The sequence below is a fragment of the Pimephales promelas genome, chromosome 4, assembly GCF_988280905.1.
Source record: "Pimephales promelas chromosome 4, fPimPro1.hap1.1, whole genome shotgun sequence".
Classification (NCBI taxonomy): Eukaryota; Metazoa; Chordata; class Actinopteri; order Cypriniformes; family Leuciscidae; genus Pimephales; species Pimephales promelas.
This window is the reverse complement of record NC_142772.1, coordinates 38,073,245-38,090,020: the sequence shown is the minus strand read 5'-3', so window position 1 is coordinate 38,090,020 and position 16,776 is coordinate 38,073,245. Positions and strand designations below refer to the sequence as shown.

Below are 16,776 nucleotides of genomic sequence, written 5' to 3'. Positions count from 1 at the left end.
AAAAAATTCAAATGAAACATGAGGCATAAATAAAAATAATTTACTTTTATTTAGTTTCATTTGTACCAGCTGCTTTGATCGTGCAGACAGAAAACTGTGCAACCAGGTGTCAGAGGAATGTCTTTCATCTGGTTTTGTTTGATTCAAAATGCAATTTTTATTGCAATATTCAACAAAAGTGGTTATCCCGTCAGGCTTTGGAGGAGGTGTTCAGAAGGGATGCATTCAAGAGGTGATATGAAAATTTACTGACCTCAACAGGAAAAAAAACACAGCACTTTTCAATACAAACAACAGGTATAGATTTCCCTCAGTAGAAAATTAAGTAAAACTGTTTGAACCAATCCATGAGCACATTGAAATCACAGCCCCAGAGGCAGCATTGCATGTGTCCTGATCTCAAAGAGTTCAAGGTCATAATGACAGATGACAGGCTGTTGTAAGCCTGTATGTGTTTGTTCTGTGAGTGTGTGTATGTCTTTTTCCAAGTTCACTCCACAGAGATATGGAAAGAGAACAGAGAAAACTAAAGATTATTCAGTCCTCATGGATGTTGAAAAGCTTGGCCACCTCATTCAGATCTGTATGTTCCTCTCCATCTTTGATGATCTACAAATAAAAACAAAACAACAAATTAACAATCTTTATCAGAGAGACATTGAAATGAAGATGAATGGAGAAAGGGAATGATATCTCTGCTCACCTTCCTTGCGACGGGCATTCTGTTGAAGACGTTCCACAGAATGATACCAACCACCACTTTGTCCCTCAGGTAAAATATCACTCCCTTCCCATAATCCTCCTTCTGCTGGATAGGAGGTGGAGGGGCCGCTGTTCCTGCCTCAAACGCCCCGGCAACCTCCTCCGTCTCACTCTCGGAACGGATTCCAGTGCCTGTAAACAAAGAAAACTGCTTTAGACACAGTTGCTCCATTGCGCTTAAAGAAGATTAAAAAAAAAAAAATAGTACCGTGGTACAACAAGCACACTCAGGCCCTTAAGAAAGCAGCCAGAAAAATGGAGCGAAACTGGAAGAAAACTAAACTAGAGGTATTTCATTTCATTTCGCATTTCATGGAAGGAGAGCTCGATTGCTTACAGAGAGGCCTTAAAAACTGCTAGATCTGCTTATTTCTCAACCCTATTAGAAGAAAATAAACAAAACCGTAAGTATTTATTTGAAACATTTGCTAAACTAACGGAAAAATAAAGCTTCAAGCCCAGGAGTTTCCAAGCAACACTGGAAGGACTTTATGACCTTGTTCACTTATAAGACTGATAATATCAAGGAGAAATGTATGACTATGCAACCATCATCTACTATAGCATCGCATCAGGGAGTGCATTGTAGTCTCCCCAAGTAAAAATTCGACCTCCAAGTTAATAAGTGAACCAATTAAAACTAACTTTAGCTGGAAAATAACTTTATATAATAACCAATCCCTGTTACTTTAATTTCCTATTATCACTGTAGAGCAGCTTTGAAACAATCTACATTGTTAAAAGCACAATATATTTGCTATTGAATGCAAATGATGATGATTGATACTTCATTAATCCCATTCAAGATACTCAAGCCATCCAGTACCACAAAAGATCACAATATACCACAAAAGGATACAATATCAAAATTTTAGCAAATGTTTGTGTACCTGATTGTACGGTTGCAGCTTTTGGTGTGTCCTTAGCCGTGGCTTTAGCAAACACTCCCACGGTGGGCAGACTGCTGTCCACTATACCGATGGCTTCATATCCAACATCTGGTCCTAGATCACTCCTGAAGACAGGACAAATTGTGAGTGCCCCATTCTGCTTCAGGCCAGGGTTCCCACTCTATCATAAACGCCAGATTCAAGGACTTTCAATGAATTTTAAAATCTCCTTTTATTTTAGATCAAGCACAACAAAGAAAATAAAGGTGGGCTTGTTACTGCCAATCTGGACAGTATCAAAGACCTACTGTACTTGTGTAGGTGTAGGTAAAAAAAACAACTAATTTTAGCATTTAAACCATTTTTTAAGAAAAGGGATGAGTCAAAATGCTAAAAGATTATACATATTAATTGAAAATATGATTATATACAAAATTCAAGAGACCTTATTATTTTACACTTTTAAAAGCAAATTATCTTCCTATCAATTACAACACTGCTCATAAGCTATGTAAGAATATGGGTTATGGGTTAAGAATATTCTTTGCAGATTGGTCTAAACAAAAACAGCAGAATTGAATCTGAATTTACTTTCAATCTGACAGTAGATGTCACTTATTGAACAGCAGAAATATATTTGTTTCCCCAGTTCCCTCTGTAATTGACAACACTAAGCATTTTTCATTGGAATTTTGATTAGCCAATTTTTATGTAGCTCAGTAATGAGCCAAGCAACATTTAATTTGCACTTCTCTGATATTGAACTAGTTAAACAGCTCTATGCCTCTCATGTGTTCATCACGCAGGGCTACCTGTGTGCGTAATTACGATCCATGTGCTCAAGCTGCTTATTTTTAGGTTTTTCCAATTTTCCCCCAATTTGGTAGTGATGTTTTGTTCTGGCTTTGGCAGTGAATAAAGACCAAATTTTATAAGAAGCAAATTTAGTTCATGTTTAATTCAAGCACTTTCACTTTCTTATGTTTCAAATACTTTCTAGTCCTTGAAATTGAAGTACTTTCAAGAAATCCTGATGCCATTAAAAACACATTAAAAAGGTGAGTTTGTTGAAGATGTGTGCTTACCAGAACATAGACTGATGCCAATAGGGTTTGTTGGCTCCAGTCATGTTCTCTCCAGCCAGTCTGCCGCTGACCACCGCGTGATCATGGTGCTCCACGCGCCGGCGGCCCAGTCTGATGTCATAAAAACATGCAGCATCCCCTGCCTAGAAAACAAACAAAGAGGAAACTTGATTATCGGATCAAAATTGAGATTCAGAACTAGAACAGTTCCTATGAAAACTGAGCCATTCATCTCCTTCATTCTTTAGGACACGAGTGTCTAAATACCCACACTTTAGTAGCATAAGATCCACCTCTCTGCCCTTTCGTAAGTTTTGCTGGAAAAAAACCTCAGTCCTACATACCACCCAGATATTGGAGCGAGCCTGGAGCTCAGCGTTAACCCGGTACCCTCCGAAATCAGAGTCCACCTCCAGCCCGCCTGATTTGGCAAGTTCCACATTGGGCTCCAAACCAACTGCTGCCACAATGTGGTCCGTCTTCACCTAAAACAACACAAAAAATCTCATTGTTTTTATTTTCCATAATAATACAAATACTGTATAACTATAAAACCGTGTAATTAGCAAATAGATGAGCAGGCCATGTTATGATTGACTGATGGAAAAGCAGACTCACCACTCGACCATCCTTCAGTTTGATCTCCAATTGGTCATTCTTGTAGCTCACATTTTTCACTAGAGCATCTGGGATAACGTTCACACCCTCTAAGAATGGTCAAAAGGTTAGCTGTGGTCAACTTTTCAAAATGCATATTTCTTGAATTTAAAGATTAAAGGAAGCAATTCCAGTGTCCTTTATTCATTCTCTTACCTTTCCGAACTTTCTCAGTGGTCCAGTTACTCAAGTATTCAGGCAGTACTTTTCCCATGTTACCCTTCTCTGGGAACATCTGGATCACCTCTAAACCAGGGTCCGTAGCTATAAGAGGGAGAGAGAAAGAAAGCGACGGCAAAAACAGAGGAAAGGGGAAAATTCAGTAGTTTGTTTCATTAATAATTTTTTTTTTAAACAAAATCCATATTTATATGAAAGCCAATCACAACCTTTATAACAAGTTACACAAACATAATTTCAGCCAGTTATTGATTTCAAATATGACCAAACTTGTAATTAATAATGTGCTCTATAATGTAATGTATTACATGACACATTCTAAATATGATAAAATCTTACTACTTTTTGATTACTTAGATTACTTTTGAACTGATTCATCATATTGATTTGAATAAGAAAGTCTTGTACCATATTTATATACAAAAATATATTCTATTTTTATCAACATGTTGATATACATTAAACATCACATTATGTCACGGTTTCCTGAACTGAGGGTTGTGAAGGAACTGGATGGGGGTTATAAGCTGATAAAGCAAATAATCAATTAAATCACAATTTTGCAATAAAAACAATCCATTTAAAACACTTTAACACAAAGATAAACCAAAGTGTGACCATGTGACTATTACCAACACAATAAAACTGCGGACATACAAATGTGTGGTTAAATGAATACAAAATGGCAATTGTGCATTTAATCAGTTTGAAAGAAAAAAGCCTTCTAAAGACATACAGTAGTAATACAATGTTAAATGACTCACTGAGTGATAATTCAAATAATAATTCAAAGGTGTTAGTCAGGAGTTGATTAGATATGCATGCAGTGTTGAGAAAATTCTATTTTTCATGTAATTATAGACTATAGACTGTTCTGTGTTTGCAAATCCACAACACATCCACATAATATGTGATCATGTAATTAAAAAAGTAACTAATCTGATTATGAGCATTTCAGAACACAATATAATGTAATTAGAACTACATCATTTTTGGAATCTTTTTTTTTATAATCAACACTTTTGGCCTGATTTTTTTCCACATCTAAATGACAGCTGAGGGTTTGGACTCACATCTGCGACCCATGGCACATGCAAGCTCGCTACCGAGGAAACCTCCGCCAATGATGGTAATGGACTTCACCTCTCTGCTGATCTTCTCTAGAGATCTAAAATCTTCAATCTACCAAACAAAACCAACACATTTCCATTAGTTTTCCAGTTATTACATATTTTTTAGGATTTGAAGTATAACGATAAAAACTTGTTTTACACTTGAACATAATAACTTTGTTTAATATAGAACTTTACATTAAATATTTTCCCACAATCTTAATTCCCTTGCTTTTTCCAGGACTGTAGGAACAAGATATAGAAAGTGAGCAACATAGAAGGAAAATGTATATCAAGGAAAATATTCACTCCAACAGTGATGTTTGTAAAACTGTACACAAGACTTAAAGTAAATTAGTCCTTTGATTAACAAGGGGGAAAAAACCTACTCTTGCAATTTATAGTGGTGTTGCAAAATGCTACAGCGACATTATTAACATAAGGGTGCCCTCCAGTGGTGTTCTGCACATTTACATTCATGAATTTGACATCTCATGAGATGATAAGCATCGGCACTTAGTAAAAGAGCTCATCTAAAGAAGCATGCTATTTTGGTTGTTACTGTACCGACATTGTATATTCAGGTATAATCTGATCATGAATCACGTGCATTTCAGTCAATTGACAAATATTAAAATCAAAATGAAACAGCATTCACATCACAACCCATTTAATATCCTTTGTTTGGGTGAAATAAGATAGTTAGTCAGCAAGGAAAGAAATGGGGCAAGACAGGATTATTCCATCGTCTGAAAAGAAAAGCTTTCAGTGTCTGAGTGATTTATTGCATGTTGATAAAGAAAACCCCTTTCCCTTTAGAATAACATGTACCAATGAATTGTGCACAATAAAACCAGGAACATGTATTCAGAACATAAATGGGATCAGTATTGATTTCATGTGGACAAACATATTAATTGGGGATTTAATTTGAACACTACTGCTCCACTCTGCCCAAAATATCTTCAGCAAGACATACTTTCCTAAAGAGGGTTGTCCTCTTCGTCACCTCCTCTCCTCCCCTTTCAATCACTTGAAGGTTCCTAGGCACCCCACCTAATACACATTCACAATATTCATTTACAGGACAGTCAGCAATAGATTATAAACCATATGTGTTCATGTGCATATTATGTGTTTTACCTGTGGCAATCAAGCACTTTTCATAGGAGATCTCTGCACCATCACTCAGTTTGACTTTGTTTTCTCTGACATCCATGTGTACCACCTACACCATAGGTACAAACACACAGAGGGTAATAATTCGGACAACTCATTCACACACATTTAGCAATCCATAAAACATGTCCTCCTCTGCTGCAACTTCAGCATTTTTCAGACTTGTTTAAGTGGACATAATTAAGAGGGCAACATGAGACGATGATGTCAGAGTTTCTCACCTTACGGCCCGTGAGCACAGCCACACCCCCATTCTCAACTTTAGCAAGATCCGCGGGACTGATGTAGAACGAGGGAGGTTGGAAGTAAATACTACAACAAATAGAAATAAATTAATATCACGATATATGCAAACAGACTGAACCAAAAATTCAGAAAAAGTATGCAATTATGACCCTTCAACAAATAAGTCAGTGTATCAGTGTTAGGTCTGGTTTAAGTAGTCTGGAACACTCGTCACACACCTCCTCTCTTTGCCGTTCCATTGTTTGAAGCGCAGTGTTTCAGTGACCTTGGGGTCATCCGAGAACCAGAGTTCTTTAGAGAGAGGGGGTCTCATGTAGGGATGTTCAGACTCCTCTGTTACAATCAAGACCTGTATATAAACACAGGACAAACACACTTTAATACATAGATATGTTTTGCAGATGGGATTTAGAATGGCCACATCTGTGGTTCATAATTATCATTTTTAAAATTGGAAGAAAACTAAAAGATTCCATGAAATGTATTTTTAAAATGTCTGCAAACTTGTGCACCGACGATATTAATTAAATACATTTAATGAAACTTGATGTTTATGTATTATTCACCAAATTTGATTATATTACTATTTCTGCTTTCCAAATACTGGTCAGATTAATGGATTCACTGTGATTATTCTACTGCTATCACTAATTTTTAACAGTGGAAAAAAACAAAACAGTCTGCTTAAGAGTTTTAGTTTAATAAAAGTTCATCTCAGAAACTTAAAAGCATAAAAAGTAAATATTTTCCAGATATTTTAACAGATTTCTTTAGTATATTGACAATATAAAAGCATTTTATTTTAAGTGACAATATGTGCATTACAAATATGAAAACCATCCCAACCTGCTGTTTATCTTTTTTTAACATCCATAGAAATGAATAAAGAAAAAATATACAGATATACAGAATAACTATACCTGTCCCAAATTATCCTACAAAAAATAAAAAAAGAAAAGAAAAAAGAAAAAGAAAAAAGGGGGAGAAAAAAAACCCTCAAATCTCCAAAGAAGGTACAGTCTCAACAAAGTAAAGGATAGTATTCCACATTTTATAAAATGACTGGAAGTAAATGGCTCCAGCTAGCATACTGCTCCCAATAAGTGACAAAATAACGCCAACATTTTCCTATTTATATGTTGTAACTTGTATAGTCAAAGTGTGTACAAATAACAAGGTCACATGAGACACAGCCATCTTCTAACCATGTACATGCTGGGAACTATATTCTCAGAAGGCGAAGCACTGCTATTTCTTCGGAGTGATTACCACAGCACCTGAGACGCACCATGGTGAGGAGCAGAGAGTTCACTCAGAGTATTGCGCTAATCACTCAAAAGTTGAATCCACAGTAGAGGGTATAAAAAGATGGTCACCGCAAATAGGCATTAAGGTGGACAATGTGTTTAATTTAAAATGATGATGAAACTGTTTCCAAATTTTAAGGGATGAAATCACAATCGGGTTAGTGGTGTATTTAGAGGGACATAGCAAATCGGGTTAAAAAACTAATGCCGATAACGAGGATGATAAGCAGGAGTTAAATGATGGTTTCATTGTGTTGTCTTTACAATATCATATATCCTGTATTATTTCCTATATTACTGCTATTAATACAGGAAAAGTGTGTCTTTATATTTAAAGGGTTAGTTCACCCAAAAATGAAAATTCTGTCAGTATTTACTCACCCTCATGTTGTTCCAACCCCGTAAGACCTTCGTTCATCTTCGGAACACAAATTAAGATATTTAAGATATTAAGATCGCTCCTGCATACAGTCCATAGGCTTCTTGAGGGACTGGCTCTTGCCGTCCCCGAAAAGTCATAAAAGACATCGTTAAAATAGTCCAAGTGACTACAGGGGCTCAATCTTAAGTTTATCAAACGACGAGAACACTTTTGTGCGCAAAAAAACAACAAAAATAACGACTTTATTTCAACTATTCGTTTATTTCTCCCTCTGCGCGAGTCAGGTTACTAGTTTAATAGCGTAAGCTTCTGTTATTGTACGTCACACGCATCACACACACATGACCAGCGTCGGCCAATAGTGAGCCTACGTGTGACGTAGCTCTACGCAATCACACTACGTTAACGGACTACAGGCTCATGGAGAAGGAAGTGAATAGTTGAAATAAAGTCGTTATTTTTGTTGTTTTTTTGCGCATAAAAGTGTTCTCGTCGTTTGATAAACTTAAGATTGAGCCCCTGTAGTCACTTGGACTATTTTAACGATGTCTTCAATTACTTTTCAGGGACAGCAAGAGCCAGTCCCTCAAGAAGCCTATGGACTGTATGCAGGAGCGATTTTAATATCCTAAATATCTTAATTTGTGTTCCGAAGATGAACGAAGGTCTTACGGGGTTGGAACAACATGAGGGTGAGTAAATACTGACAGAATTTTCATTTTTGGGTGAACTAACCCTTTAAGAAAGGATGCCTCACACAAGGTCCCTCATCCTCATATTTGGGGGTTCTTGGCAAACCTGTTTAAGTGATTGTATTGAAGTATTTATGATTACAATACTTGAGCGTTAATGCTGACAAACTACAAAACTGACAGACTCACCCTGGCACCAGGGTCACGTGCCCGAATGGACCGAGCTGCAGCGAATGAAGCTGTGCCTCCACCAATCAGCAGATAGGGAGCGTGTTCGGGGACATCTAAATGAGCAGCAGTGGGTTCAAGGGGCACTGAAGCTGGCTCAGGATCTACAGCTGGTTAAAGAAAGACAAATTTAGTACAAACACACATACAAGCGTTTATGAATAACTTGACATGAATCGTGAATTAGCCATGTGAGTGCGCTTAACATTATCTGTACAAGAATATGCGAGTGATCTCAGGAACACAGAGCTAGATGAGGGAAGAGATTAGCATTTTTATAGTAATATTAGTGCAAACAATACCTCGAATAATCTGGCAACACGGCTGCAAATTGGTCATAAGAGTGTGACCTTGTACAATTAGCATTAGTAATTAGCATTAAATCAGTCACACTTTGACACAACTAACGTTCAAAGCATGAAATGTGGGGGAAAAAAGATAAGACCTTGAAAAGAAGTGAGGACAATGTGGTTTATATAAACAAGAAAAACAAATGATCTTCATTGATAAATGAAATAACCAACCAATGACAGACCACACAATCTAGTCAAACAACTCAAAAAAGATCATATGTAGCCAAAAAGTGTAATAACAGGTTTTGAATAGGTGTCCATATGTGTCAATGAAGTAATTATCAGTATATTTTATCGGTAACATGTTTATACGGCAGAACTGATTCCCATCCAGTCAAAACTGGACTCTTACCACTCTCAGAAACAGATGAAGCCTCTGGAACATGCTCAGCGATGATTACAGGTGTGGGCTCGGTTTCTTAATCACGATGTTAGAGGAGAGGAAAGATGTTAACCTCAATATCCAAATAAAAGAATTTTCCTCCTTAAAAATCCTGGATTTCCATGCAGATGTGTCAATCTTACCACTCTCAACTACAGGAGCTAAGGGCTCTTCACTCTGTAGAACCACTGGAGCTTCTTCAACAGGTTCCGTTACAGGGACTTCAATGATTGATTCCGCTGGAGCTTCTTCAACAGGTTCCGTTACAGGGACTTCAATGTCTGATTCCGCTACAGAGGCTTCAACAGGTTCCGTTACTGGAGCTTCTACGATGGGTTCCGGAATAGAATCATCTACAATGGGTTCGGTTACAGGTTCTTCCACTACGGGTTCAGTTACGGGTTCTTCTGCAACAGGTTCAGCTTCAGGAGACTCCACAATAGCTTCTATTACTGGAGGTTCTTCAACTGAAGGTTCTGTTGGAATAGGTTCTTCAGCAACAGGCTCTAATGCCACAGACAAGCAAAACACAAGACTGTTTGACTGAGACAGAAGATGCCACAACCAAAACAATCTACTCCATCTTCCTCATCTCTAGACTTTTAGCACTTATAACTGGCTCTGGATATGGATTCCAGAGGTGCTGCAACATCTAAAGCAGGATTATGAGTAGACAACTGACTTAATACCAAGCATTTTTCATTGCTTTGAATCCTAACATTTTCGAGCTTTGATAGGTTGTACGAGTACGGTTCTTCTGGTGAAAAAGGAAAAATGAAGGATCCAGGATCAGGAATGAATTTGTAAGAAATGGGTAAAAACATAAGGAAAAGGACAATAGTTATGGGTGAATGTGAAGGTGTCAGAGTCTTCATCCACTTCCTTCCTTAGTTGGAAAATTTTCTGTGTGACATTCCATGACAGGATCCTCATGTTTTATAAAGGACTACCATGTTACCATGACATGCATCAATTCTCAGGAATCTTCTCTCAGGCTTCATTACCTTTACATTAAACTCATTCCAAGATTCTTATTAAAAAAAAAACTCAAAGCTCCTCTTTGCCATTTTTTATTTTAACACTCGTAGCTGAAAGTTGATTCTGAGGCTGGGTCAATGCCATTCAAGAAGTCCAACAGAAACTTTTTTTGAGGAATGAGGAATATGAGAATTTTTTTCTCAAAATTTCCAGAAGATGAGAGTTTCTCCAAAACTTCAGCTTCATTGTGCCAGCAGGCAGGACAGGACAGACAATCCAGACAAATGGCATCAAGCCATCTAAAAATCTTTCCAAATATTTTAACAGAAATAAAATAGTTAAAGCAAGACAAAACAGCTCTCTTAAAAATATCAAAGAGTTAGTAGGACGAACAGAAATAGGAGGACAAAAATAGGGGTGTTCTTGTGGTGGAAATGTTTGGTTGGTGACAGACAATGTGTGAAGCAAAATACACAACAGACAAGTGAAAGAAGAGGACATGAAGAAGAGCCTCAGGCATATCCATCAAGGATAAAAGTAAACAACTTCATAGATCATCACCTCAATCCAACCAATCTTGGCCCAACGGCAGAAAGAAAACAGATACAATTTGTACAATTTTAACCTCTCAATTCGAAAAAGCACAGTAAATGTGATTTATAATAAAAACAATGGATAGTCAATTGGTTGGGTGAGGAACGTCAATGGAGTTACCCACAAGGCAGTCACACAAAAACAAATGCTCAGAGTCAAACACTTGATATAGAGACCGACAGTTCACCATGTATGAGCAGAGGTGGAAAGTCATGGTGACAATTCTAAAGCTAGCTAACAATTTACAATTACCATTCCTGGAAGATGCTTATTTAGAGTTATTTAAAGTTTATTTGAGGTTATTTAGAGGCACATGGATATATGATGCAGAAATATTAGGGGAGTTAAAGATGACATTTACACAAGTAAAAAGACAGTTAATAGGAACATTAAACGGACAGTCACATGCAGTATATGCAGTGTACCAAGAAGCATGCATAACTGAAAGTGTCAATTCATGTACATTTTACCAGTCTTATGTTCACCGTGGCAGCATTCATTTGATATTGAATTTATATGAAATGCGGTCTCAACAAAGTAATATTGTGAAATATTACTATTTTTTTTATTTTTAGGTAATTTATAGATGTGATGCCAAGCTTAATTTTCAGCATCATTATTCCAGTCTTCAGTGTCACATGATCCTTCAGAAAATCATTCTATTATAATGATTTGCTGCTCAAGAAGACACTTATTATTATTATTATAATCAATATTGAAACAGTTTTGCTGCCTAATATTTGTGTGGAAATGTAACAATGTAAAATTCTTTACTGTCAATTAAAAATGACTTAAAAAACAAATCTTACTTGAACGGTAGAGTATATGCATTGTACACACAACTTATCAAAGAAACCCTGGATTTGTTAATACTAAGAGTGCATTTGTTGATCCTAGCATGTTATGAATAAAGACCATGTTAAAGTCTACTCTTGATGTCTGCATAATATATATATAGTTGTCTTTTGTGACAAATCATTCACTTTTTTAATACATTGAATTTAAGGGGACAATCTGACTTTTTTTGTTTAAGTGCTACAATCAGGTCCCCGGTGCATCTACTAATCCAGACCATGTGAAAAGTGACAACCAAGGAACTTTTGTTTTGGTATGATTTTTTTCTGCAAGCATGACAAAAAATTAGCCGATCAGATTTCGCTCCCCTTCTGACGTAGGAAGGGGATCTTATTATAATATTACTATGCCGCAATCTGCACGTTTCCACCCAAAGCGCCGCCAATTTGTTTTGAGCTAAAACTTCAGATACACACTCCGGGGACATGGAATGGATATTTTTTCAGCCCTTATAGAAGAAAAATGGCTTCTTTGGGTAATTAAATGCTAAATTAAAATGGTTCTTATCATGAGAAATTAAGTTTTCTTTGACTTTCCTTTAATGGAATTTGAAAACTGATTTATAGAACAACTTGTCCAGCCAAAAAACAAACAAAAAAAAAACTATTTGATACTAGCTAAAAACTCATTGTGAACCACTACAGTAGCCAAAATCTAAAAGTAGTAAGATTTGAAAAACTAAATTAGGAATGATTTTATCAAAACAAATCTTGACTAAAATATAAATATAAAAAAATAATAATAAAACAATAAAATATTTGATATGACCTCTTTCAGATTATATTATTTTTACTAAATCAACTGATTTTACTCTGATAAAACAGAGATAGTTAAGCAATGTTATGCTATGGTATGCACATACCAAAATGAAGACACTGAAATGCACTGACAATGCATTTCAATGGACGTGGAAGCAGAGAATGTCCGAGTGTATTGGGTTAGCTGTGCACTGTGATCGATTAATACCTATGTGTACCCCAGTGACATAGACATATACAATCCAGAGCCATGATACCTCAGAGCACAACAGTATTGGTGGTTATCTCACACGTTTTCATCTTTGTTTTCCAATCAAAATTAGAATTTTAAAAACTTTCATATTTAACTGATAACTGACATTTTTAAGCTAAGGCTTGAGTAATGCCCTGCAGTGCTCTGTCCTCAAGGCTGTGAATGTGCACAAACTGCACATATAGCAGTGCATAGAAATAACCTCTCACCTTCTTTTGATTCTGCCACAACTTTAGCTGAAACACAAAAGACAACAGACCACTGAATTAAACTTCTCTGATACTAATTTAAGAACAAATACTGATTATTTTTTTTACATCTGTGCTACAGACAGCAGTAAAAGGCAAAAAAACATGTTTTATGTTAAGAAATAAGTTGACTAGACACGAGGCACACATCAATAACTCTTTAAGATGAAAATATGCTAATTGAAACAACCGATAACTGCTAATTAAATGAGACCTGTGATGCATGTCTAGATCTGATTAGCGTAATCACTTACCTACAGCCTCAGCTGCTTGTGGCTCTTGCTTAGGCCTACTGGCTATTTCTATAATACGCTCCTTATATCTTTCTTTGTCCCCTGAGAGAGTGCGGTATGTCTTCAAACACACAAACAGATAAACAACACTCATTTTGAACTCTGCAAATATGAGAATCAACATCATATATATATATATATATATATATATAAACATTTGGAAGACAAAAGCTGTGAGGACCAAAAAAATGTGAGAATGTATATGATTGAAATTATAACATTATTTACAACACTGAAGAAAATTGATGCAACCTTACATACATAGTCTAAAATGGAGGTGCGGGAAAAACTGCTATACAAGCAACTGCTATATAAGCTATATCAAGCTTATTAGCCTGTTTCACCAAGTGCACTTCGATTCAGTCTCTTGTGTGATAAAGTCTGCTACATGTAAATGATTACCAGTTATGGTTGATTGATTCATGATTGATTGAAAATGATTCATGGCACATCTAACATCAAATCTTTTTTTAAAGCAATTAAGAATGCAGTTTAACTGGCAGAGCAAAAGAACGCTGTTTATTTATTGTTTATCAATACATCTTGAGCATACTTCAGAAAAAATAAAAAATAAATTAACAATTTACAAACTCCACAACCCACACAAGAACAGTACTGATGTGATTGTGAATATCATTAAAGTTGAAGCAACTATGCTAGAAATAAATATTCATTATATTGTTGTCAATATGGGGCTGATGAAGATTCCAATAATAAAGGGGTACTTACATAAACCCCCGCCCCCAGAAATGTTGCTCCAACCAGGACGTAATACAGAGTGTTGTCCCCTCCTGTTGGCCCTGATGACATCTGGGCTTTTTGAACCATATCCAGCCTTCTTCCATGTCTCAGCACTGAAAAGTCAATCATAAAAACAAAAATTCTTAATTCTTTATAAAAGAACATATCCATTTCTTCATGAACCCCACAATAAAATAGCTTTACAAGCATAGGAAGACATTTTAACTATACCCATAGTGCTTAACGACAAAGGAACAGACACTAACAGACTTTCAAGTCATTCGGAACACAACAAACTCACATGTGCCTTGTCCTTGGAGATGCACGGCCGATGAAAACTCTAAAATGCCTTCAATTATTAAACATGGACAAAAGGTGTGTAACAACCTTTACTATATGATCCACAGTTTTTTAGTCTAGTTTGTGATGCTCACCCTGCCCATTTTTTCTCTGTAACCACATACAAAGTCTGCAAGTGATGCCTAGCATTAGTGTTTTAAAATCGGGTAAGGTTTTAAAATATCCTGTACAAGGATATCCTGTACTCCTACAAAGACTGCAACACAAAATGGATATTACCACATACTACTGTATTTTTTAAAAAACGCATCAGCGGACACTATAAATTTGAATGTGTAATAGGGACTATTCATCTATTTTCTTTAAAAAAATAAAATAAAAATGTAAAACCAATATTTAATGTCCATGTATTTATTTAGTTGATAAGTATCTGTGTAATATACAGGATAGTAGTATACAGTCAGTCTATCTTAAAGGGATAGTTCACCCAAAATTAGAACATTTCTGTCATTGATTACTCACCCTCATCTCATTCCAGTTTCAAACCTGTAAGACTTTTGTTCATCTTTGGAACATAAATGTTAACCTTTCTGATGAAATCTGAGAGCTTTCTGTCTTTCACTTAACAGCTAGGAAACAGACTCTTCGCCGCTTCAAAAAATGTTCATAAAACTGACCCATACGAATTGAGCGGTTAAATCTAAAATTTTCTGAAGAGACAAAATCGGTTTATATGATGAACAGATTGATAGGCTTTAATTCACATATAACATCATCACATGATGTGTCCAGTTGTGGTAAACGGAAGCTCAACCATGTACTCTTGACCTGCGAGAACCAGTACATTCGTGTTAGGCACTTAGGTTATGCAGCAAGTTTGAACCAATAAAGTTTGTTTAATTTGTCAAGTTGGTGCGGTTGAGATTCTGTTAATGTTCGCTAATAAATGTTTATAATGAACTTTTTGAAAGGTAAAAGTTTCAGTTCCGTAGCTGTCAATGGAGGCATAAAAAGTTCTCAGATTTCCATCTCCATAACCACAATACAGCTGCGGTGCAATTCAATGACAGCGGCATGGAGTTGTCACAGCGAAAAAATGTATGAGGCAGACTTTGACGTTCAACGACCTTGGAGTAATTTACGACAACACTTGCACTCCTAGATTAACCCATAAAGTCTTTTCGTGCCGAATAATAGTTTGTACAGAATGGCCGCATAGAGTTTTGCTGAAATTGTGTTCGAATGCGCTGTGACCGCGGATAGCATTAAATGAAACTTTTAGTTGTGTTTATCTATTCAATTCAACTCAGTGTGCTTTACTGGTTTGACTATCCACACAATTAAATAAACGCTTATTTTACCGGTGCCTGGGCTTGTGTTTCAATAGAAATTGTGCAAGCCGTTGGTTGTTCTGCTAGACAGAAATGAGGTTCACACACAGACTTCTGCCGTTTAACGTTATCTCAACTTGCCTGATTTCCGCGCATTCTGCAGACACAAAGAGGATGAGGCCCGGGCCAGCGGAGCCAGCTTATTCCACGCTGCCTTGCACTTAAACATCGCGGCTCTGCTGTGCTTTTCAATAAGACAGCTTGCGGAGGTTCACAGACACGCTCACCGTGCAACTTTTGCACAAGGCCGGAGACCTTCTCAGGTCACACAGCTCCTGCAGGAGCTTCCGGTTTCCTCTAACGTCACGCCCCCTCCCTGCACTGATTGGCTGTAGCTCTGACGGAGTATTAAGTAATTGGTCAGTGTTTCTGTCGGGTAAAATTTCTCAGCGTCACCCAATAAACGACTGACTATTTGTAAGGTACGTTACTCCTTAACGACGCCATAGGTCGTGTGGTTTTTCTATTTTAACTTTCTATTATTTATCTTACGTTTCAGACATTTATAAATTCTAAATGATTTTGAATCATAAAGGGCAATTGTCAAAAAAAGTAGCCTACATAATAAAAATTCACGTAAAGCCTTAAATTATAATATAACGTATCTGCAGGATCTTTTTCCCTAGAAAAATAGCTTGAACAACTGTATATAGCGTACCCTTACGAAAAAGAAGTAGCCTAACGTTATATCAATATTTTCAAACAATGTAAGTTTTATTATACTGTATTATATGAAAAACTATGTAATTATGTAAGTAGGCTACTCGATCAAAAGAGTAAAACACAACTAGCTACAAGCCAAATACTTTGAATACTTAATTAATAATACTTTTAAGTATATCTTGATCAAAAGGTTGAGTAGCCTACAAGTAGCTACAGGCCAACTTGGACTTTTCTCTCAATAAGTACG

General features: G+C 36.5%; 1 protein-coding gene across 3 annotated transcripts; it reads right to left on the bottom strand.

The window, feature by feature from the left end:
- Positions 1-30: 30 nt before the first annotated feature.
- On the bottom strand, positions 31-16,152 carry aifm1 (apoptosis inducing factor mitochondria associated 1). Of its 3 annotated transcripts, none has more exons than XM_039659321.2 (19): positions 15,948-16,152; positions 14,164-14,288; positions 13,396-13,495; positions 13,103-13,129; positions 9,599-9,961; positions 9,426-9,491; positions 8,682-8,830; positions 6,330-6,460; positions 6,087-6,177; positions 5,830-5,914; positions 5,666-5,742; positions 4,648-4,756; positions 3,551-3,658; positions 3,356-3,444; positions 3,082-3,222; positions 2,738-2,880; positions 1,653-1,777; positions 704-894; positions 31-609 (listed from the first exon to the last, which is right to left on the bottom strand). In XM_039659321.2, the coding sequence occupies exons 1-19, from the start codon at positions 16,033-16,035 to the stop codon at positions 538-540; spliced, it is 2,280 nt and encodes a 759-aa protein (XP_039515255.2). In that variant the 5' UTR covers positions 16,036-16,152; the 3' UTR covers positions 31-537. The 3 variants fall into 3 exon arrangements, with proteins under 3 accessions (XP_039515255.2, XP_088986584.1, XP_088986585.1); XM_089130458.1 differs by having other exon boundaries at positions 9,599-9,931; XM_089130459.1 differs by lacking the exons at positions 9,426-9,491; positions 9,599-9,961 and having other exon boundaries at positions 15,948-16,149.
- Between the last annotated feature and the right edge of the window lie 624 nt (positions 16,153-16,776).

Excerpts from the sequence above, each read along its gene's own strand:
- aifm1 (XM_039659321.2), bottom strand. The coding sequence starts at position 16,035 with ATGTTTAAGTGCAAGGCAGCGTGGAATAAGCTGGCTCCGCTGGCCCGG. Across the intron at positions 6,178-6,329 it reads TGGAACGGCAAAGAGAGGAG|TATTTACTTCCAACCTCCCT; the intron begins GTGTGTGACGAG and ends TATTTGTTGTAG. Across the intron at positions 1,778-2,737 it reads TGGCATCAGTCTATGTTCTG|GAGTGATCTAGGACCAGATG; the intron begins GTAAGCACACAT and ends TCCTGTCTTCAG.